This window comes from Haliotis cracherodii, unplaced genomic scaffold, assembly GCF_022045235.1.
Source record: "Haliotis cracherodii isolate W230 unplaced genomic scaffold, xgHalCrac1.p SCAF_8, whole genome shotgun sequence".
Classification (NCBI taxonomy): Eukaryota; Metazoa; Mollusca; class Gastropoda; order Lepetellida; family Haliotidae; genus Haliotis; species Haliotis cracherodii.
Genome location: NW_027266341.1, coordinates 54,604,025 through 54,629,583, shown reverse-complemented (window position 1 = coordinate 54,629,583; position 25,559 = coordinate 54,604,025). Strand labels below are relative to the sequence as shown.

Below are 25,559 nucleotides of genomic sequence, written 5' to 3'. Positions count from 1 at the left end.
AGGTGAACAATTCTGACAAATGTTAACGCATCCCATTTCTATGGGTGGGTTTAATGTTTGTTTGTTTGTTTGTTGTTTAACACCACTCAGCAATATTCCAGCTATATGACAGCGGCCTGTAAATAATCAAGTCTGAACCAGACAATCCAGTGATTGACATCATGAGCATTGATCCACGCAATTGGGATACGCTGACATGCATCAGCCAAGTCAGTGAGCCTGACCACCCAAACCCATTTGTCTCCTCTTACGACAAGCACTGTCTCTTTTTACAGCAAGCATGGGCTGCCAAGACCCCGGATCTTCACGGGTCATCTGTTCAAGGTGAGGTGAAATGGGGTTTAACGTCACGTCCAAGATTATTGCACTTATATAGCGACGTGCCTGTACGTGTGTGTGTTTGTGTGGCTGCTTGTACTAGTCCGGACTGATGCCGATTTATAGTGCTAGCTCACTGAGATACCATGCCGCAGTTTAACATGAATATCCTACTCAGACACAGTATACTGACTCCGAGCCGACCAGTCCTTGTTTTAGCCCTTTAATGCCGAGCGCCAGACAGGGTAATAACAAGTACCATCTTTTAACGTCGTTTGGTATGATGCGGCCGGGGATCGAACCCCGGACCTTCCGCTCTTCGGGCGGACGCTCTACCACTGGACCACGGAGGCGGTCTCGTCTGTTCAATGAGTACAACACAGGTATAGTTCACACACCATTTATTGATGATTGTGGTACTGTAGGAGCAGCAGAAGGTAGTACAGCAAGGAGGGTCAGCTGACTATAGGGCTAGTACATGTGGTTATCATCGTAACTCATGCGTAGCTACAGTCGTAACGCACATGTAGCTACGCATATACAACTTGACCAAAGTCATACAAAAGTCATACATAGGTATGCCAACTCAATCATGCCACATACACAGTGCATGATTGCATACACAGCGTGAACACTCGTGTATGTGCAATACAGATATGATATTGCATAAAAATGTACGTAAAGTAAAATGCTGGGTACAAACTGCTTCTTATCATCATGCTTACATAGGTCACACGTAGTACGCAGATAGGGGTAAAGACTCATGGTAGCCAGCCAACTAACATCATTACGTTACTCTGCCTAGAGGAATACCCTAACATACCGTATTCGATGTAATAAGCGCCCCGCCCTAATAAGCACCCACGGCAATGTTTGCTAATATATTGGCAAGTGAACAATCCCAATTAGTACCGCTTCCGATTGATCAATGTACACAAGACTTAATTTAGACAAGACAAATTTATTTGTGTATAATACGCACTGGTGTGTTATATGCACCCTTAATTATGGGCAATTAAGTTCTGGAAAATATATGTCGTATAAAAACATTTTAGGCTGTCAGCATAAACCACAAAATTAACCATCTTTCAACTATTATTTTCACCAAAATAATATTCTAATAAGAGCCTCCTATTTCTAATTTTGAGAGTGCCCTGGGTGCTTATTATGTAGAATACGGTACATCAAATCTTTTGAAATGACAATAAATAGTCAACTACAAAAATATCAAATCTACAACTTCAAAAAATATCTCTCATGCTTTATTGCTGGTTTAGAAACATTGTATGTTGACATTGACAACTTGGAGGGAGATGATGACAGCAAGATCTTAGTAGTTTAACATGCATGCACCAAGATATCACGTTCCCAAGTACACAGTCACAAATAACTTATTGCAATGAAAAAATTGTTTATTAATAAACTGGTGAAAAATAAACGATTGATGTTTTATCTTACAACATGTCACGTCACAACCATGCTTGTTAAAATACCCAAACAACCTCAGAAAATACCTTGTGTGAAAATATCCGTGATGGGCTTATGTATTGCTAATATATAAGGCCAAAGATCACACAGTCAGGAATTTCATCGAACTAGCACTTTAAGCACCTTTTATAATGCTCAAAAATATGGCATAACTGTAAACTACACATGAAAACTATTCACAGATTAATGGCCGACTTTATCACATTGTACATTAGTCTCATCAGACTTGTCCATCATGGTCCACTGCAAAGGAAATTCATTTAATCGATCAGAGTAATATCATAACGTGTATGATTATCTCCCTTGAATCAGATCATAACTTCACTAATGAAATCACAAATATGTACAGTCATACGCGCTGACAGATTAAGTTGTCATGGCGATCTTTTAAATATCTAGAAATATTTGGCGCCTTAAACATCCGCTGAAATTTCGAAAAAGAAAAAAATTGCAAGCACTTTAAGATGGTGTGCCAGCTAAAATACAAAAGAAGATATTATGGACAAAATTTACAAATAAAACTGACAGAAGGAACCACGAAGGGCGTATGTACAGCATCGATTACACGAGGGCCAAGTTCCAATAAACTGCACCCAAAAGCCTCATCATATATGCTTCCAAATGACTATTTATCATAATCTCAAAATAAATTTCAAACAGTTTACACCAGAGTCAAGCAGATTCAGTCCTATAAAAGACCTTTCTTAATTCCTAAACCAAAAAACGTACACACAAAAAGAGGTTACGATGGTTGCAGTTTCGATGTTTTGATGAAATCAGTTATGGTAGAGAATCAGGATAGATAGATGTGTCTTCGCCTTTCGAGCAACAATAATTTATATACAGCGCAACACAGGCAAGTTAACCAAGTTGTGATGATAACAATGAAGACAATCTGAAGTGGAGATTATGATGTCTATTTTTGGTGTAAATCTGCAATCAAGACCTACATCCATATGCGAAACACAGAGAAAAACTCTGCGACATATGCATCCTACCTTCCAGTCACAACTAGGAGTCACAGACAGTCAAGGAAGGAGGGTTTATACTGTGGCATTTGCATATTGTTTGTTTCTTTGTGTCTTGGCGACAGCTTTGGTTCGTCCATCCATTGTCACATAGTTTCTTCAAAAACTGAACACACTTCGACTCCTCAGAATCAGTGAAGAACGAAAATATATATATTCTGAGGATCAACAATCCAGTGTCCAGTTCATTTTGACAGACTGTATGGTTTTGACAGCAAGAAGCATCAAAGGTTTTATCACAACAACATCCTGGGAAGAACGGTGCACATGGAACACCAGAATTGTTTTCCATATCTTCTCATATGTATTTGGCAGAGTTGTCTTCCCTTTGGCCATAGTGGGAACTGTCCACAAACCTTGCATATTCGAATCTTTCTTTGGACTATTCTAATTTTATGAAACCTATTTCGGATCCATATTTTAAAGAGCTTTTTCAGGGATTGACAAAAATCATCTTGTCAGTAGAGTTGTTCTATGTTAATTGATGGTTAATAGTCTTAGCTTCCTTGTAAGGAGACTGGTTAGAAATGGCTGGAGCACTGTCTCTCCTTGTCAGGGTTAGATAAATTGCCCTCTTCCACATGACGAGAAGAGTTGTCTCCCTTGTTAGAGTTATGTCCCTTATGTTAGACATCTGGGATACTTTTCTTTAACTCCTGAATCTGTTCCTCTCCAAGCATAATCTTGTCCTCCAAGTCCTGTCTGTCTATTGTCAGTTTCGACTTCATTTTAATGAAGTACATGTAATCATCAAATTCGTCATCGGAAAGGAAGTTACGAAGCATCGTAGCCACACTTTCACTGCGCTCGTCAATGTCTTCCTTTAATCCTTTGGCATCCTGGTACTTGGCATTGAGACGTTCACGCTTGTCGATTGTCATTTTCTGTAAAACAATGCATATAATTTAAATATCCATATTTTAACAGCCGCTATACTCTCTCAATGAGCTAGAGTTGAAATATTAAAGACCAGACATCTGAAACATTGATTATTGTTGTTGGGGCAATATTATCTTTTCCGACATTTTCATCCCAAACATGTCACATGATCCTAAGTACACTAGAACTGCCAAAATCTTGGCTACTCAGCAGCCATATCAACCCATGCAAGGGCCATGCTTTATATATCATCCAAAAATTGGTTTCCACAAGAGATGACGCTGGTGCAGACCATTGTGATGTCATACAGTCACCAAGATGTCACAATCAAATGACACCACTAATCTCTCTTCCCATGAAGCTGATAAGCTCTACTTCTTACATTCAAGACACTGGTTATTTCTGTTTTCAAACAGAAAAAGTTGGAAGCCTTGGATATTTTCAACTTTTATCACCAATCATCTTATATATTTGATCTCAGAAGATGAGATTTTTTTAGGCTAAAAAATTAATAGTCTTGGTTCCCAGGCACCGCCCACATCATCATAAAGTCCACAGCACCTTTCGTTATTACTTCCATTGTCAAAAATAAATAATCTTAAAATATTCTGCATCTCTAACACACAACCCTGGCAGTGAAATGCTACAATACTTAAGAACAACATGATTTCATGGCTATTATTGTGAACAATTTATTATTTGATTACATACTAGCTTGTACAACTCCCCCACCCCACCCCACCTCATCCAAAAGAAACACCACTCCCGCACTATATTTTCAAAAGCCATTGCCTGAGAACCAATTCTCCTATTTTTAAAACCTTACATATCTGTCACCAGTGTGTCAGGACAGTGTTTTTACCTTGGTCTTGGCATCAACGTTGGGCCCAAGACTCTGCACTGCATTCTCAGCTCTCGCCAGCTGCCCCGACAAGTTGAGCATGAGGCGTACAATCTTCTCCAGCTCATCAATGAAGCGGTTGAACTTGCCCTTCTCTGCCGGAGTGCGGGCCTGTCTCTCCACCATCTCACACACCTGGGGAAGGAAGAGCGGTGTTACAGTCAGCAGACAGCACAGATGCATGAGACTTTTCTATTACCCATAGGGTTAGAAACAACAGTCATAAAAATAAATAAACCCCACCAGTGTTTTGTTTCCATTATCAAGACGGCATTGTTGATGTCATTCGAATCTTATTGTGACGTAGGGTCGGAATGACATCACATTAGTAATGAAGTCACAGCAGAAGACTGCTGATGTCAATCAACAATTATGGTTTTCAGTGCATTTTTCTAAAGGGGAGTTCAAAAGTATTAAGAAAAAATGGTTAATAATGAAATTATTACACTCGTTGTGTGTCATGCTGATTTTACGAAACTCAGGAAATACAAACACTCTTTGTCATCCTCAGTATGGCACACATGCTCATATTATCTCTATACATGTACATCATTGTGATACTAACATTCAATATACTACAAAACTTGAAATCATATCAAATTATATCGTATGCGTTATTTCATTAATGACTGATTTGAAGATTAAAGTTTACCGACAATATATTAAATATCTCAATCATATGGTAACTGAAGCATTCATAAAATCTCTTCACAAGCCCATGTTCCATTGATTTCTGACAGTTTGTCTGAATAGTAAGTTCAGCTATATCAATATGCCTCCATAGCTGTCTAGTGTCTCCCCTAGCATCCTAGAAAGCTGTGAAAGTGTGAGACACAATATCAGCAACAGGCAGGGAAATCTTACCATGTGAATAGTAAAGTTACACATCATATTTTATGTAATGTATGGAGATGATGGGGTAACTATTGTAATAGTATCAATGTGTTTTAAGAAGACTGCAGTGGTTACAAGTTTTTAAAAAGATTTCACCCACAGTAACAACCTACATCCACATGACCCAATTGTCATCCCTAGCAACAATCTACATCCACATGACCCAATTGTCATCCCTAGCAACAATCTACATCCACATGACCCAATTGTCACCCCTAGCAACAACCTACATCCACATGACCCAATTGTCATCCCTAGCAACAATCTACATCCACATGACCCAATTGTCATCCCTAGCAACAACCTACATCCACATGACCCAATTGTCATCCCTAGCAACAATCTACATCCACATGACCCAATTGTCACCCCTAGCAACAACCTACATCCACATGACCCAATTGTCACCCCTAGCAACAACCTACAACCACATGACCCAATAGTCATCCCTAGCAACAACCTACATCCACATGACCCAATTGTCATCCCTAGCAACAACCTACATCCACATGACCCAATTGTCATCCCTAGCAACAACCTACATCCACATGACCCAATTGTCATCCCTAGCAACAACCTACATCCACATGACCCAATTGTCATCCCTAGCAACAACCTACATCCACATGATCCAATTGTCATCCCTAGCAACAACCTACATCCACATGACCCAATTGTCATCCCTAGCAACAACCTACATCCACATGACCCAGTTGTCATCCCTAGCAACAACCAACATCCACATGATCCAATTGTCATCCCTTGCAACAACCTACATCAACATGACCCAATCGTCAACACTAGCAACAGCCTACATAAACATGACCCAATTGTTCACCCCTAGCAACAACCTACATCCACATGATCCAATTGTCATCCCTTGCAACAACCTACATCAACATGACCCAATCGTCAACACTAGCAACAGCCTACATAAACATGACCCAATTGTTCACCCCTAGCAACAACCTACATCCACTTGACCCAATTGTCATCCCTAGCAACAACCACATCAACATGACCTAATTGTCATCCCTAGCAACAACCAACATCAACATGACCCAATTGTCAACAACTCACCTTCTTCCCAAGGTCCTCGTTCTCCGCAATCTCCTCCTGCAGTGACAGTTTCTCCTCCTTCAGAACCTTCAGCTTGGCGTACAACTTCTCCATCAGCTCCTCCTGGTGTCAGAAACAGGAATTACATATCTCTTGAAGTCAACATTACACTAACTTGTGCATCTGCAAGTTCTGTTTGAGTGACACTGCTTCTTTCCTCCCCAAAACCATTTCAATAGGTCAATCAGCAACACATGATAACTATGGTCATACAGGATCGAACAAGTGAATCTTTGAAAATGCAATAAGTTCATTGTTTAACAGGACACCCCTTAGTGTACATTTTGAAAGAGCGATATTTTTAATAATATTTCAGCAACATAAATAAAGCAAAACACATATACGAATAATGAGGAAATATACACAATTTTTAAGTCATCAGCATGACTAATAAAGGTTTTAAACCATTCACCAAAATAACACATTCACAACATTGATGTTTCCAGCTGTCGTCTGAACAACATAATAATGTTACCATATATAGGTGTCAGTACTTGACGATGTCCAAAATTTGTCAGTGGTCCAAAGGACCGCCATATTGAAATATCTACAAGTCCTGTTGGGTCTCTACTAGACACGAAGGTGAGGACCAAAAAGGGTTTAAAATGGTATTACTTGATTCTAATTCTTCAAGCTCAGTGTTTACCAAATTGCAGTAATAAAAGACATGGCTGGTGAACGTCAGAGGTGTATTCGTTTGCAACAGGGCAACTTTACACCTTTTCCGAGATGCGTGAAACTAGTCATAAAAACAAGTGAGCATGCACAGTTAGCATGAGAAACCGCTGAAGAAGGGAACCACTGTACCATGCAGGGTTGTTAAGGCAGCTGGTGTTGCTTAGAGTTTAGAGTCGATTGATTGCTGATAGCAAAATAACACTGAACCACCGGACCACCATTTTGTTTTTTACTTGGTGCTATAGTTGAGAGCGATCTTAGCGTTAAGGTGATCGTAACTCCCATACCTTTATATAGACTTACAACAGTCATAGCACTAAGGTTGTTTTGTACAACGGCACCCTGGTCCTTTAGAAAATTTACAAGACACGGACAGGTGGACCAGTGTTAGTGTTGAATAATTGCTAGACATACAAATGTCAAAACTCATGCATATGTTTCCCTTCGTCAAATCACAAAACAGTATTATTTCATAGGTTAAAACCTTAGCAGTCAAAGGTATGCCTGGATTAAATCTCAGTATGACTATGCAGCCAAGTGGATTTGTTACCTTCTGTTTCCTGAGGCTGTCGTTGTCCTGGAGGTCCTTGATGATGTCCTTGTTAACCTCCTCATTCTGTCGCCGCAGTTCCATCTCCACCAACGCCTTGGAGGACCCCTTGAAGTAGGACGCAGGTAGGGCACCCCTGGAGGAGGAGGACCAAAAGTGTTACATCAGGGCAACCGTTGCCGCTACACAAGGCATGACCTCAATACAAAACCTGCACCTACACACAGTGTTAGATCAGGGCAACTGTTGCCTCAACACAAGGCATGACCTCAATACAAAACCTGCACCTACACAAAGTGTTAGATCAGGGCAACCGTTGCCTCTACACAACAGCAAATGCATCACCTCAATACATATCTTTCTGGAAAACAAAACATAATAAATTTCAAAGTTCCCAGACCCATAACCATCCTTGAGAAACACATCCAATGGAATCCTGTTTTGAGTACATCACAAAGCTCAAAAATACTATCTTAATGTCCACCAAAACACACGGGATACAAACTTGATGAAACCATCTTGGTCACCATGTTGACTCCTGTTAATACCCAGTACTCACTCCTTGCCTGCATCCATGTTGATGTATCCTTCCACTGTAGTCCTAGTATCCTACAACTGTAGTCCCAGTATCCTACAACTGTAGTCCTAGTATCCTACAACTGTAGTCCTAGTATCCTACAATTGTAGTCCTAGTATCCTTCAACTGTAGTCCTAGTATCCTACAACTGTAGTCCTAGTATCCTACAACTGTAGTCCTAGTATCCTACAATTGTAGTCCCAGTATCCTTCAACTGTAGTCCTAGTATCCTACAACTGTAGTCCTAGTATCCTACAATTGTAGTCCTAGTATCCTTCAACTGTAGTCCTAGTATCCTACAACTGTAGTCCTAGTATCCTACAATTGTAGTCCTAGTATCCTTCAACTGTAGTCCCAGTATCCTACAACTGTAGTCCCAGTATCCTACAACTGTAGTCCCAGTATCCTACAACTGTAGTCCTAGTATCCTACAAATGTAGTCCCAGTATCCTACAACTGTAGTCCCAGTATCCTACAACTGTAGTCCCAGTATCCCACAACTGTAGTCCCAGTATGCTACAACTGTAGTCCTAGTATCCTACAACTGTAGTCCCAGTATCCTACAACTGTAGTCCTAGTATCCTACAACTGTAGCATCCACAACACAGCACTACATCTCTACACAAACACAACTTACAAACATGAATTAACCTCGCACATATTTGCCAAATATCTGCTAATAGCGGTCATGTGACCATGCAATTAGCTGGGAATGTCATTTATCAGCTAACTAGGTCAGTGGGGTTCAAACTCAGCCTATGAAGCGGCTCTGCACTATCTGAGTGTGGATGTGACAAGCTCCACTGACTGGCTGTCTGGGAGCAGTCAAGAGATAGGGATAGTGGTTCTCACGTCAATGGTCCGGAAGATATTCCCAGGGTTAGTTTACTGATACTTAATAAACCTCTAATGAAACAGGATTCTGTCTTTATCAGTGATGCCAGAATATTAAAGTTATTTATAGCTTGGAGACTGATAACAAACTCCTATATCAATATGTTTTGGAATATTCTCGTGTGGATCAACCACGTTGACAGGTGCAGCTGTCTTGCAATGACAACATCATATATCATTTCATTTGGCATATCAAGTTTCCATCAAAAACAATCTTGAATCTTAAGATTTAATCCCGAAAATGCAATATCCTGAGAAATACTAATCCCCTTTCATTCGGATGCTATTTTTTGGGCAAGGTGGCAAGAATTTATTTCAATAAAATGACCACAACATAATTTCCGGGTTTAACAAAAACATGTTTTTCAAATTGTACACATGAGAAAAGTCAAAATTAGTAGCTTGTGAGCATGACCTCTAGTGAGTGAATTTAAGAATTTTATCCCATAAATAATAGTCTAGTCAATAGACTATGGTAAAGTCAAGATAACCCCATATGTACTTGATGATAGTCTCCTTAAGCTGAACTGTTATGATTTGACATGGGCTACATGAAAAACACATTGATAAAACTTGTAGAACATATTGTGTGAGACGTTATATACTTTATTGGCAGATAAACCGGAATAACTGTCACAGCCAATTCTCTCCCACTTTCCTTGTTTCTTGTTTTGTTTGTGAGCGGTTTAATGTTGCACTCTGGAATATTCCTGCTATTTCACAGTGGCTTGTTAATCATTGAATCTGGGCCAGAGTGAATGACATGAGTGAGTGAGTGAGTGAGTATGGTTTTACGCTGCTTTTAGCAATAATCCAGCGGGGAACACCAGACAAGGGCTGGGATTGTCGGGAATCGAACCAGGGTCTTCAGCGTGACGAGCGAACGGTTTAACCACTAGGCTACCCGACCGCCACGAATGACATTATGAGCAAGGATCCTTGCAATCAACCAAGTCTCAGTGTCTGACCACAATCCATATGCCGCCTTTCATTACCAGAATGGGTTCTGGGAACCTGTGTTCTAATCCGGAACTGGCCCTTTTCAATTGATGAAATTATCATACAATCGAACAATGAGTCTGCCACTAACATTGCACCCTACTTGACCAACTAAGCCCCAGCAGTACCCTAGGGGAGACAGATGTGTGTGTGTTCGCAAGGAACTACAGCAGCTGAATGAGTGAGTGATGTTTTACGCCACTTCCTGCAATATTCCAGCCCTATACAACCGGGGAATACAAGCAATGGGAGGCATGTAACCCATGTCTTTGTCTGGACAAAGCAAACACTCTACCCAACCAGCTGACTGTATAAATTATCTAATATATGACAATTATAGCCCTGTTGAAAGAAATACATAAAAAAGATATGAAATTCCAATCCCCTTTTTTCTTCTCCAGATTCCAAACAATCCTGAAATCTACCCATCCCTAGGGCACACATAGTGGGGTAGTTATGGCTAAGAAGACATGATGAGGGCCTTCCCAGAAGCTGATTATGTCTACCCAGCTCCAGCTACATTCCAAATGACCTGGATCTAATAAATTCTGATCTCTCCTACTTAGGGTATGCATGTCTTACATCTCTGAAATTAACAGGACATATGTACCAGCAGGGGCTATATTTACATCCAATACATCATCAATCTGGCAGCCAATCCTTCACAAAAAGAATGCATAATTTAAGTGTTGCCATTTTCTGGCAGTAATGCATCATAAAGACACCCAACAATTACCTCACAGCTTTCCAAGAACAAGAACGTCTATGACAGGTGCACATCTTGCGTACATTCTCATACTAAACAGTTACCTCGCGTGTGGCTTTGAAATAAGCTCATGCAGTTTTTAAATAAATGAAATATAGCTTGTCAATTTCTTTTGCTTTCATCGGTTCCACCCCGCCCCCTTCTAAATATATATGTATGGGATATTCTACAAGTCAGTATGTCTTGGCGCCAGACTTTTACCTCGTTGCTTCATGGGTCTGTTATATGTTCTGTTATGATGTGCCACCACTGGTATTTTCATTGTAAATGTTCCTGAAAATGAAAGCTCCAAGATGGGATAGAAGTGTGTTAACTTCATAGTGATGGTAATTTTATCTCGGCAAAAAGGTTCAGTAAATGAGTACTGGACTCATAACAATTTTCAAGTCTTGCTTACTGCAACTATATAGCTGCACTGTAGCAGAACATGAGTCAAGGAACTGGAGCTTATAGCCCAGCTGGCGATAAGATCACACTCTTAATCTCGGACCCTTCTTGTCATCCCCACACCACATCTCGGACCCTTCTTGTCACCCCCACACCGCATCTCGGACCCTTCTTGTCACCCCCACACCACATCTCAGACCCTTCTTGTCACCCCCACACCACATCTCAGACCCTTCTTGTCACCCCACACCACATCTCAGACCCATCTTGTCACCCCCACACCACATCTCAGACCCTTCTTGTCACCCCCACACCACATCTCGGACCCTTCTTGTCACCCCACACCACATCTCGGACCCATCTTGTCACCCCAAACCACATCTCGGACCCATCTTGTCACCCCCACACCACATCTCAAACCCTTCTTGTCAACCCCCCACCACATCTTGGACCCTTTTTGTCAACCCCCCCCACCACATCTCGGACCCTTCTTGTGCAGCCACTGCACACATAGCCTTGCTCCAAGGCTGTACTGAAATTAAGTCCATGGATGTGTAGTAATTCTATCATCCAAACAAGCAAGTCTAGATATCCAAGGACTCCAGTCTCTATTAGGGACAACTTGTTCTTATTGACTACATAATATAGAAATTATGATTTAAACTAATCATTATTGCCTTAGAGACTAGTGCAAGTCTAACCATATCATGGTATTCACAGCTTTCATCCACACAGAATAACTACGGCAAACAGAGGGCAACATGTGTGACAAGCAAACGCTTTAACCACTAGGCTACCCGACCGCCCCTACTCGAAAAAGCTTTCAACTACTAATAAGCTACTAGCATGTGAACAAGACAAGTGGGCAAGTCTGAGCATCCAACATCATGGTATCTGCCTAAGTCAACTCTTGATTGCTTGATGCAAGGAAATTATAGGAAAACTAGTCCACTGAGATACCATGCCGCAGTTTAACACGGATACCCTAGTCAGACACTGAATACCGACACCAAGATGATCAGTCCTTGTTTCAACATCGTAATGCCAAGAGCCAGGCAGGGTTACAACAAGTATCATCTCTTAATGTTTTTTGGTGTGACGCGGCCAGGTAATGAACCCCTGGCCTTCAACTCTCTCGGCAGATGCTCAGCCTGTCTGTAAAGCGACATACTAACCAATACAATATCTGTATACATCATGCTAATGACTTTTAACACCATAACTTCCTTTGAAATTTCTCTTTAAATTATTTTATGATAATTTGCAGATTGTAAAAACCATAAAATTCAAAAATACCAAAGGCATCCGAATGATAGAGAATCTTTGTACTTGCATACACACATGTATCCCAATCAATCTGGCAATCTTGCAAGGTTTATACAGCATCACTTTAATAGCATATGTAATAGCATTAATTATTCCTCACACAAACAGGCTTTCATTCAAACTTTCATCTTTAAAGTCTGGGAATTATAACTATTTCGGATCATTTATCGTTAAATTTTCTTATCTCCACAATTTCCCCCTGATAGTTACCATGAACACTTCCTATGATCTTGTAAGATCACATGGTTTTCTTCACTGAGTTATGTCTCTTAGATACATGAAATGTAAATACACTTATGGAAATCGCAGAAAGTATGTGAAAATCAAGTAGTCTAATACCCCTGCCTTAGCTTGTCCTCTATATAGCTGTGTCTTGTTTACAGCCCGTGTCCATGAGACAGCAGGCCAACTTTGACCAGATTGCAGATTTTTCAAGTGAATACACAATGTCGGTGATGCAAACAGCAATTCGTCAATTATTATTCAAACAGTTTATACTAATATAGCATCAATTTTGTAATTTCCTCTTCTCACCATGATTAACCTCCAGACCCAGCTGTAAGTAACTTTAAGAAGCGCCCACTACCAAGACCAAAATTTTACATGACAATTCATATTTTCTTGTGCATATTGCAGACTTGCTTACAGAAAACATCAGCTTATGGGTATATCATTAACCTGTATCTATTATCTACATTTTTCAGTTTCATCACCATTTGTACAAAGTTGATACACATAAAACTGAAAGCTAAAACTAGTATAAAGCTACATCAGAGAGTGAGTGAGTGGGTCTAACACACAACAGAACAATTTCATAGTTATATCCTGGCATGTTGGCTTAAGGTTGGAGGACAGGTCAATGCAATACAGGTCAATGCAATACAGGTCGATGCAATACAGGTCGATGCAATACAGGTCATGCATGTTTACCTCTGTGGTTAAACCTATGAGGAAAGGTCTGATGCAGACACACAAAGAATCTCAGATGGGATGAATCTGGGATTCAAACCCAGCACCTAGTTCATGCCTTTGCCCACTCGGCTACCATACCCATCATGCTACAACAGTGAGTCCTCCGAAGATGTTAACCACGACCTTCAACCATAAGTACTCTTCATCGTGGCCACAGGTTCTTCAGTCTGAGATTCGTCTGCCCCATAATTATCATAGTTAGGCAGAATTATGCAATCCAGATGTAGAAATTCCTTGTTTGGGTAACCGCAGTCTACAGTTGAGCTCAAGGGTGCACACCTAGTTCACACTGTACGCTGCATTCATTACTCGGCCACCTTACAGCTCATCCCAACATGGGCCATGACTAAAACTCTCATCAGATCATTACACAGTCCGGACTTCATTACACTACTGATACTGACGTTGTGTCATTAAAGTCATCCAGTAACACTTATACTTGAAGTTCCTTACAAGAAGGGAAGAGAAAAGATCATGTACCTACCTAAAACTGCAGCTTCTCTAAGTCTGAGTTAATATCCACTAAGTAATGACGTCAAGCTTACTACATCAAACCTAAGGAGATCTACAGACTGTAGCCAAACAAATTTTACTGCATTGCCAGGGAGGGAAGTTTATCAAGCAGGATATAGCTAACTTGGAGTAATTATCCACAAATATGTACGCTCCTTCTAGATAAACATCACAAAGTCATAACATCAGTGAGTAGGTGCAGCCATACTATTTTCACATTTCACCTCAGCAATAATTACACAAATACACATAAATACTTACTTTTTATCAGCATCTACAGGTTCACTTGTGTCTTCAGATAAGTTGCCTCCCTTGAGCTGAGCTTTGCCACAAGAGGGCCTCCTGTTGACATCAACAGGGTCTGTAAACATGCCATCCATGTATTTCATCCTCTTATGATCCTGAGTAAGAACCTCTGATAATTTCTTTTCTGAGCCTTCCAATTCCATTGCTAATTGTTTGGCCTGCTCATCACACTCAATCTCCTCTTGTGAACGTTGACGACCATGATGAATTGGAACCACCATAGACTCAGTCTCAGCAGGTTTTGGACTTTCCTTCTCCACCTGAGCATTGGGCATTGATTTCTTATTATCCTGAGTCCGAGGAGAGTCTGACCTGTCAGTGTTCCTCCTCATGTTATTCACACCACTAGAAGCACCTTGTCCTCGCGGAGATTCACTAACACCTTTATGCATATCTGGATGTGGCTGATGATGCGTTCTGGGACTATACATTTCACCATCCCGATGCACACCATTTGAGTCTTGGTCACGTGTGTGGCAGTCTCTCGGCCGTTTCTCCCGATATCTGGGTGACAAGGCCTGAGATTCAGCTGACAAAATTCTGGATTGGTCCTGTCCTTGAGGAGCACCATCAGGAGTTCTCTGAGCACTACTCTGGAAATGTCTTGGTTCTCTTTGGTTATATGCACTCTGATTCACCTGACCAGGAGTGTGAGGACTCCGCTTATCTACAGCACTTTGTTCTGCTGGGGACACATGTCTGAATCTGGGATGGACTGGGGAGGTAGCACTGTTAGCAGGATTGTCCTGAATGTTGGGTCTCCTGTCTGACACATTGGGAGGAGGAGGATTGTCATGAATATTGGATCTCCTTTCGGAGCTAGAGACAGTTGAGTTGGATGAAGAGGAACTGAAAGACTCGTGTCGTGGGTAGCGAGTGCGGGGGTCATCCCGCCATGATTCAAGAATACGTTGAGATTTTTGTGTGTTGTTTTGACTGTTTTGACTGTGAGCAGCTTTCTGAGCAGAGCTTTGACTGAGGTTCTCAATGGTCTCCCAGGAGCTCTCAGCTTTCAAGTGACCACTGATAGTTTTGGGTGATGATGTCCGGATCGGATCAGGGTTAGTTTTCCATGAACTGTCTGCAGGTTTAGGTGATGCTGTGTGTTTTGGAGACCCAACTCTACCTTGTTCTGATCTGGGTGACCCCACATTCTTATTGCCTCCATGTTCTATTTTAGAGATTCTATCTCTCACTGAATTGGGTGTACCAAACTTTTTGCCTTCCCCACCTTCTCCCTCCCGGGAATGATGCGAAACGAAAGGACGGGGAGAAAATAAACTAGTCTTGGACATACCCGAAGGTGACTGTACAGAACCTTGGGGTCGACTCGGCCCTGAAGAAGGTGATTGCACAGTTTTAACCACAGGTGTGATGAAAGTCCCTCCAACAGGACCACTGGGTGCAGGATGCAGCACATGTCTTGCACTTCCACCCGATGTCTGTGGTTGGGCCAGGGGCTTCACTGAAGCTGATGAAGGGGAGTTGAGTTGGGCAGACCGGGAACTGGAGGAGCTCATGGGCAGAGTCTGTTGACTTGGACCTGATGATGGCGAGTTGAGTTGGACAGACCGAGAACTGGAGGAAGAGCTCATTGAGAGTGCTTGTTGAGGTGGACCTGATGGTGAATGGAGTTGGGTCGATCTAGAACTTACGGAAGAAGAGGAGCTCATTGAGAGAGTCTGTTGTGGTGGACCTGATGGAGAGTGGAGTTGGGCTGGGCGGGAACTGGAAGAGGAGGAGGTCATGGACAGAGTCTGGGGAGGTCGGACAGCTGGCTTGGGTGCACTTGTTGTGGGGGATACATAGAATAAGGGGGCAGTTTCCGTGGAGGGAGAATGAAGGGGTTTGCTTTGTAGGGGTTGCACTGTTCCCATAGACACATTTTTCACATGTTCCACATCAGCTTGGAATGCTGGGATATTTCCAGGAAGATTAGGCATGTCATTGTGTCCGATTGAAGCACCAATGGAATGCCTTGACAAAGCAGACTCACTGTTCCATGGCTGATATCCAAGTTTCTTGTCACTGAACACGCTGTTGGCGTCATTGTCATTATTGGTGTCATCTTCCCCTGGACGCAGTGCTGCTGCAGAGGCTGACCTCTTGTAGTTCCCGCTTCCAGAGTTGCGCCGTGAGCGCCTGACGGCAGCCGACATATAGGAGTCGTCTGCATATCTGAAACCGAGAGGACACATATGAATATTACATGTCGGCTCTTTGCCATAATGATTGAAAATCAATGATACTCATGAGAGACAACAACAATGTCATGAAAGACATGAACACCAACCTATTTTTCTTATAGCGTCACAGGACAGATTCTGGGATATCATGAAAAATGAATGACAACCTAAATAATGCAATGCCCTTATGTAACATTATGTCACAGCCTGAGAAATAGTCAAATCAATTTAACAGTTTGAAAGTGTCTATCACGTAATGTGAAATGTGTACTGTTCAAACCAACCATAATTTCAAAGAGAGTTGCTTGTGTTTTTCCACAGTTTGTATTCTCTATTTTAATTTCTTTATACACTTCACATACAATGTTCTGACATGTGACCATAAAATATTTTAGTGTTATAGGCCATCAGGCTGGATGTTGTATGTTTCTGACTTGTATGTTTATTTTTTGTCTATCATGCAATTTCATTTCACTGGTACAGAAAAGTTTGTTTGTTTGTTTGTTGTTTAACACCACACTCGGCAATATTCCTGCTATATGACAGCGGTCTAGATCAGACAATCAAGTGATTGACACCATGAGCATCGATCCACACAATGGGGATACGATGACATGCATCAACCAAGTCAGAGAGCCTGAAAACTCGATCCCATTAGTCGCCTCAGTTTAACTTAAACATATTGTACTGACACACAAGCCAGACAATCTTTATTTTACCCCCATACTGCTGAGCACCATGCAAGGAGACAACAAGTACCAATATATTTTGTAACGACGTGGCCAGCAGATCAAACCACTAAACCTCTGCTCTCCAGACGCTCTATCCACTACACCACGGAGGCAGTGTATGATCAAAAGCGTAAACTACACATGTAGCAGTCTATAGAACATACAAGCTGAAGCCAACTAATGCTTTATATAGATCAGAGTATATTCCACTTGAAGGCTACATCCAGTGGTGACTATAAAAAGCCCAATTTGACAGGAACAGGATCTGTAGCTGATAAGCAGACTTTGACTAGCATCAAAAGAAACAGGTGTTTCCCTTGGCTAGTTACCTCGATCCTCCACCATGGTGGTCTGTGTCAACCAATCACAGATAAATATCACATCTGTATCCACCAATCAGACCTACATACCTCTCCTTTATCAACCAATCACAGATAGATATCACATACACCAGCCTATAACAGATACATATCTAACCTATCTGACACTGAACACTTGAGTGAGACAGGAGATGTACCACATTGAGGAATGAAGAGTAAAGCTTGATCATCACCAGCCTTTCACTAGTACAAACCACCACAAATCTTAGGACAAGATAGAGGGGGAAAATATCATGAGAAGTGATTCAAAATGACCAGGTAACACAGCCTTCTCAGTAGAAAGAAAAAAAAAAACTCTTAAGAAACAATGGCATAGTATTGTACAGATTGCTGCTCTTATGAGTGAGTGTGGGTAAGTGAGTTGGGTTTAACACCGCATTTAACATTATTCCAGTTAAATCACGGCGTGTCTGCTTAATGTGGAAGAAAGCCCAAAGTGATGCAGGTCTTAGACGTTTACCACTTCGGTGAAACCCACGAGCACCGGTATGGTGCTGACAAACCTAGAAATATAATCTGGACGGACCGGGATTCGAACCCACAATCATAGGTTTCTGGCATGACGACCACCTGTGCCCCTGTTGCTCTCATAAAAATATCTGGAAATCTTGACATAGATTTAACATATATATCAAAATTCATTTTTCTCCAGACAAAACAAACAGTTAATAATCACCAGGATTTGTCTAATTGAACCACACAGCGATGAAAAGTACATTTGAAACTGTTCTTGGCATATTGGTACTTTTCAAAGCCAAGTCAGCACACCGAGTACGATTCCTGCTAATAATAGTTCCCAAGGAAATGTTCACATTATAGTTGATGTCTTCTTTCAGTAAACAACTGTCTAGGTTATCTTTTCCTATCACATAAACACCCACTGAGAGACTGTAAGAAATTTCGAATCACAAGCAGGGTAATTATGATCCTGTGACTCCTTAATCCTTAAAACATAAATGTTAAAAATACCATAAACCTTATGTTTGTGAAACAAAAGACTATCTTTCCTCTGGACATATGGGATTGAGATCTGCTGCAGTATTCGTCAGCAACCAAAGGTCATGTCAAAAATAGGAATGCCTCCAAAAATGTACCACTTGGCATTCACACCTGACAATAAGAAATAGCTAAGTACATTACACTCTTCACCATACATCACCTCATGACAAAGGCGTAAAACAAGCGGTGAATTCACCAACAGATATCAATGTACATAAGTCTTCCTATGAGACAATAGACAGCCCATACAGCTGATAAATCAAGACCTGTTGTGGAAGGAAGATTCTTATCTTGGCAATTGGCTTTAATTGAATGTAAAATCTCAACTTGAGATACCCCCATGCCATAATGGCTGACAGGACACTGATCTACAACACATCCCAGACTTCTCTGAAAACCTATACTTCCTGTCTTGAATTGATGCAAAGCAATAATTTTCAAATATTTGTGAAACACTACACGGTAGGTATTTCCTCATAAACTGTTTTCCTGGGCCAAAATATCTGGCAGACTCTGCAGTTTCTTCACAAAGTCTGCTTTGTGTAAATACAAGATTATGATACACATGGGTTTTATACTACTTGGGTTACCACCACTTCCAGCATAAGGTGCATGTGTTTTATACTATTTGGGTTACCACCACTTCCAGCATAAGTCACCAGGGTTTTATACACTTGGGTTACCACTACTTACAGCATAAGGCACATGTGTTTTATACTACTTGGATTACCACCAGTTCCAGCATCAGGCACAGGTGTTTTACACTCCTTGGAGTACCACTACTCCCAACAGCAGATGGCAGATACTTGTTTGAAGACATGTGATGTGCAAGATACACAATCTGGTGGAAGAAGTGTTTTTCAACAGAGCAGATATCTGGGGCAAGGGAATTGATATGCTCCTGTTGCCATTTATATAAACCAAAATAAACACAAATTCATTTCCTCACATCAACAAGTCGTAGATTCACTACTTTTTACTAACATGACATTTCATAGGTTTCCCTCATAATTTGTTCGCAATCCATAAACCCAGTTGTCTCATTTGTAGTTTGTGTTGTCATGAAAATATCAGATTTTTAAAACAAAATGTCCACTTTGATTTACCATAAAAAGCAAAAATATCTCAAACAATGTAGCAGTGAGACATGGATAGCAAATATACCACTCAACCATTGCTGGGGATACTCAGAGATTCCAGGTGAGGATTGTCCTGCTGGAGATCAAATGTGACAGTTGTTACTCAAGTAGTATTTAATAATGGGACTGATCAAGTTTCAGATTCAATATAAGAATAGTTAAAATAATCACAAGTACTCATTTTCATGAGTTGTATTCCAGATTTCATCACAGTGTTAAATATCTATGTATCCCTATTTAACATTGAGTAGCATATAAATGTATTTCCCATGCCACAAGTTAACGGTGCTGTCTTGATAACAGAGCAGTAATTGTCACATTTTATCAGCTTGTGCGACATTAACTACAGGCATGACCAACTGAATCCATTATCTGATCTGTTTGGACAAACACCTGGGATCCCTGGTCAACAGGTCAAAGGTCGCAGGCCACTTCTCATTCCATAGACCCACATCAAACAAGGGGCTCCATGAAAGAGGACATAGTTGACCAACACATACATGTCAACGGTCCCCTCAATGACATATAGATTGGGAGGGTGCTCAATTGGTCACACAAGAATGAAGGCGGACAGGCTGACCTATTTCAAAACCATTCATGAACACCTGTCAGTCTGTACAAAATAAATGCAGAAAACAGAAACACTTCTACAAACATAAATGTGAAAGAAAAACGTGAAAATGTTGAAGGAATTTTTCATTTTACAAATCTTTTTTGAAATTTTTAAGGTACACTATTAAAAATAAAACATCAATATTGATTACCAGTGGGATTCACTGTTTTCATGATGACAAGGATTTTAATTTATTCTTTCAACATATCGGTGTACATGCTTGTACTTTTATCAAGCAAGTGAGAACCCTGTCTTCATTTTACTACAGCTTATAAAAAAGCACTTTTAGATATTCACTGGTTTAATTAAAACCATCTTCATGATCTAAAATACTTTAATAAAGGTGACAATTCCTTTCCAATAAAACCAAAGTGTCAAGTTCTGCAGTGTTTGTGTTTAAAATTAGTTAAGTGTTCACATGTTTGCCCAGAATGTTTTTACTACAAGCAATAAACTGGTTAATTTACTCCGAATCTCCCAAAGCGTGCAGGGCGTCTTGAGCCTTCATAAAACCCAGCTGAGGCATGTTGCACACTGGTGAACCCAACTTCCAGGTCAGATCACAAGCCACATGGTGCTGGAAGGGAGATAATCAGGGCTAGATTGTACACCAATGGCAGCATTCGTGACCAACTCGTGTTATTCCGGGACAAGCCGACTAGCGACTCGTGCCCCTCTCGTGGCCATTATTGCGACCGGGTTCCGTCTAAGCGCAAACGGGCATACCTAAAAAAATTGTCAACTCGTTGCGTAATGGTTCACACATTTTACCCATATATTAATATATATATTTCAGATGCAATTTAAAGCACTTCGGGACGTGCGGAATTATACAGTATGATTGAGACATTTAACTGTGTCTTTGGTATATTTTCAGATGCAAGACATATGTAAAATCAAAAATTATTTCTGAAGGATTCTTTGACGAAGAACTTAAAATCATACGCGCATTCTGATTGGTTTGTCATATTTTCGCACATAACATTCATCGATAGGGGGACAAGACTTCTTGCAGGTGACGGAAAGGGGCGAGTGGTGACGAATGCAATGGCAGTAGAGTAGCCTAGTGGTTAAGCACTGCTTCATCATGCCAAACACCCAGGTTGGATCACATGGGTCCAATGTGTGATGCCAATTTCTGGGGTTGTCCTGCCGCGGCGTTGCAACCTACTGATTCCAAGAACACCACTTTGGATTCCTTGTTTAAGATTGCACAATGGTTTATAAGAGATATGAATGAGTGTGTGAATAGTTTTATGCAACAATTATCAATGAACAGTTATGTCCAGATTCCTCGATATTCCTCGTGGTTATAAGCATAAACTAATCTCAACAGTTGGTAGGATGGCATCCAATTGTTAGCAGGGATGACAGTATATAGTGCACTGTTATATCTAGTAATGGAATACATGGGAATCTGAAGGCGAGGGAAAACATAGTGTTCTGGGAGTTCAGTAATATTCCAGCACAAGAAAAGGCTTCACATATCGTATGCAAGTGGGGAATGGAACTCGTGTCTTTGGTTTGACCAAGGAATGCCTAACCACTTGGCCACCTGACCTCGCTGGTAGGAGATGCTCTGCTAGTTGACAAGCACGTTCTGGTAAGAAATTAGGCTCATAGTGCTCTGGGAGTTGACAAGCAAGTTCTGGTAGCAGAGCAGAGGACAGTGTTGTGGGTGAATGGACAAACATGTTCTGGTAGCACGTTTTGGTAAGAAACTAGGCTCATAGTGCTCTGGGAGTTGACAAGCAAGTTCTGGTAGCAGAGCAGAGGACAGTGTTGTGGGTGAATGGACAAACATGTTCTGGTAGCACGTTCTGGTAGGAAACTAGGCTCATAGTGCTCTGGGAGTTGACAAGCAAGTTCTGGTAGCAGAGCAGAGGACAGTGTTGTGGGGATGGACAAGCATGTTCTGTTAGCAGAGCAGAGGACACAGTGTTGTGGGTGAATGGACAAAAATGTTCTGGTGCCAGAGCAGAGGACACAGTGTTGTGGGAATGGACAAACATGTTCTGGTAGCAGAGCAGAGGACAGTGTTGTGGGAAAGGACGAACATGTAAGAATCTGGTAGGAAACTACGCCAATAGTGCTCTGGCAGTTGACTGACTGACATGTCTGGAACTGGATTGGCAAGAAGCAGGGGAAGAATGTATCCACTGGCCTGTAGACAGACAGTCCCTGAATGTAGGATAACTGCAACACATGCCTGGGAGAGCATGGTATTTGTGCTGGAACTGGACACCCACACACAAACTGAATACCATTTACACAATTGAAGACAAATAAATGTGCAAGCACATCCAGGCATCCCTGTGCCAGAGAGCGGGAAGGGAAGTGTGTCGGTGCGCTGTACAGGTGGTACAGGCATGTGCCCAGGAATGCTCCCACAGACTCTCTGCCAGAACAGTGGTCAATTTACTGCATCACTGGCAAGCATGCAGGGTTGGATCCAGGTCACTATGCAGTACATATGCCTAGACGCTGTATAAACACCATGCACTGAGAATACGGCAACTGTTATGTTATTTACTAAACAGAGCACCATGAGAACTATGTTTATTTGTTCAGGAGAATGAATCTTCTTCACAGCAAATGTAAGTGTAGAACAGATGGACAGACATACAGATACAAATATCATCAACAAAGATGCACATTGCCAAAGATGTATTTACAAGAACATGTGTAAAAATGTGTCATAATCAAAAATAATTTGCAGATCCCAGACGATTATAGTTTATTTCACTTTGTTTAACGCAACACTCGGCAATATTCCAGCTATGTGATGGCAGTCTGGAAATATTCGATTCTGGACCAGAAAATCCAGTGGTTGACATCATGAGCATCCATCGAATATTGGATTCGAACCCATGGCCATAGTTTTGGGGCACACCTGAGTGATGTACTCTGCACTGCGATTTCTACAACATCAGATGACCAATGCCGCTTGGACAAAGAAACTATTTACAGGAAAATTTTGTTTTTATAAACACATGCTCAAATAATAATTGCATAGAAGCAAACAATTAAAAATAAATTTCAACTCCCTGAAGAATATCTTTAACATAAGACACACTGCTTAGGATGAGACGGGACTGCCTTATATTCCCCAGAGAAAAAAACATAGAGTTTGATGCATACTGAAGCAGCCGTTCTGTATTTCTCAGTGCATGGATACACGTGTCATGATACTCTGGTAATACCTGTTGGCAGGATCTACACACGCCAATGTTAAACCAGTGCAATGCGATAACACCATGAAGCAATTAGTGTTATTCAATAGCACTTGATTAACATCTTCAGCAATAAAAACACCTGTGAACGAGTTCCAAAGTGCATCATTATTCTAAAATGTAGCCATTCCTATCCAAATTGTATAACTGAGTGTTTCCGCTTTGAAATGCTGTCCTGACAACCTCACCCATCTAAGACTCATTAAGCTGATTGTCTCCCTTGTTTTGACATCCCCCTCTAAACCATTTTATATGGCGGAAACATCACCTGGTCGCACCGGCTGGCATTCATCTTGGTTATCTCGCAGGAAAACAGGGAACATAGCATCTCACTTTCATCACTGTGAGAAACCTGAGATATATTTCTGTCTGTTTAGCATTTTCGGAACAGAAGAACCAAATTAGACCAGCATAAACCTTTAGCTGGTGGTGGTGAGTGCCCCCTGGTGCTGATCTGACATCAGAATCTACACCACACTACACTGGGGGCAGCTTGTGCTGTTATTACTTTGGACTAGCACTGGTATGTGGACTGTCAGCCCCGCATGGGTCATGTTTCAGCATCCTTAATGTCCTAAAGGCAATGTTTCTTTGGTCTTTCACATAATGTAACCACCACTCCACACCACCCAGACACCATGACACACAATCAGTCAAGACACACAATCAGTCAAGACACACAATCAGTCAAGACAAGACACACAATCAGTCAAGACACACAATCAGTCAAGACACATATTGTAACCACCGATCCACACCATCTGGACACCATGACACACGATCAGTCAAGACACACAATCAGTCAAGACACACAATCAGTCAAGACACACAATCAGTCAAGACACACAATCAGTCAAGACACACGATCGGTCAAGACACACAATCAGTCAAGACACACAATCAGTCAAGACACACAATCAGTCAAGACACACAATCAGTCAAGACACACAATCAGTCAAGACACACAATCAGTAAAGTCACAGATTGTAACCACCGATCCACACCATCCGGACACCATGACACACACCATCCGGACACCATGACACACAATCAGTCAAGACACACAATCAGTAAAGTCACACATTGTAACCACCGATCCACACCATCCAGACACCAAGACACACAATCAGTCATGACACGCAATCAGTCAAGACACACAATCAGTCAAGACACACAATCAGTCAAGACACACAATCAGTCAAGACACACAATCAGTCAAGACACATATTGTAACCACCGATCCACACCATCCAGACACCATGACACGCAATCAGTCATGACACACGATCAGTCAAGACACACAATCAGTCAAGACACACAATCAGTCAAGACACACGATCAGTCAAGACACACAATCAGTAAAGTCACACATTGTAACCACTCACCCTTTGTCATCTCATGTAACCAGCATGCAATAAAGGGACATAGAGGTGAGGTGAAATGGGGTTTAACGTCGCGTCCAAGATTATTGCACTTATATAGCGACGTGCATGCACGTGTATGTGTGTGTGTGTGGCTGCTTGTACTATTCCGGACTGATGCTGATTTATAGTGCTAGCTCACTGAGATACCATGCCGCAGTTTAACATGAATACCCCACTCAGACACAGTATACTGACTCTGAGCCGACCAGTTCTTGTTTTAGCCCCTTAATGCCGAGCGCCAGACAGGGTAACAACAAGT

The 25,559-nt window shown here is 41.3% G+C and overlaps 1 protein-coding gene across 4 annotated transcripts in view; it reads right to left on the bottom strand.

Annotated features, from left to right (window-relative positions):
- Nucleotides 1-704: 704 nt before the first annotated feature.
- Nucleotides 705-25,559, bottom strand: part of LOC139449916 (uncharacterized) — a 219,076-nt gene continuing 194,221 nt past the window's right edge. For all 4 annotated transcript variants that reach the window (XM_071231523.1, XM_071231524.1, XM_071231525.1 and 1 more), the window contains 5 exons: nt 14,551-16,773; nt 7,856-7,991; nt 6,589-6,690; nt 4,576-4,749; nt 705-3,718 (listed from right to left, as the gene is read on the bottom strand). In XM_071231523.1, coding sequence (XP_071087624.1) covers nt 3,461-3,718; nt 4,576-4,749; nt 6,589-6,690; nt 7,856-7,991; nt 14,551-16,773 — 2,893 coding nt within the window. In that variant the 3' untranslated portion in view covers nt 705-3,460. The remainder of the gene's footprint in view (nt 3,719-4,575; nt 4,750-6,588; nt 6,691-7,855; nt 7,992-14,550; nt 16,774-25,559) is intronic.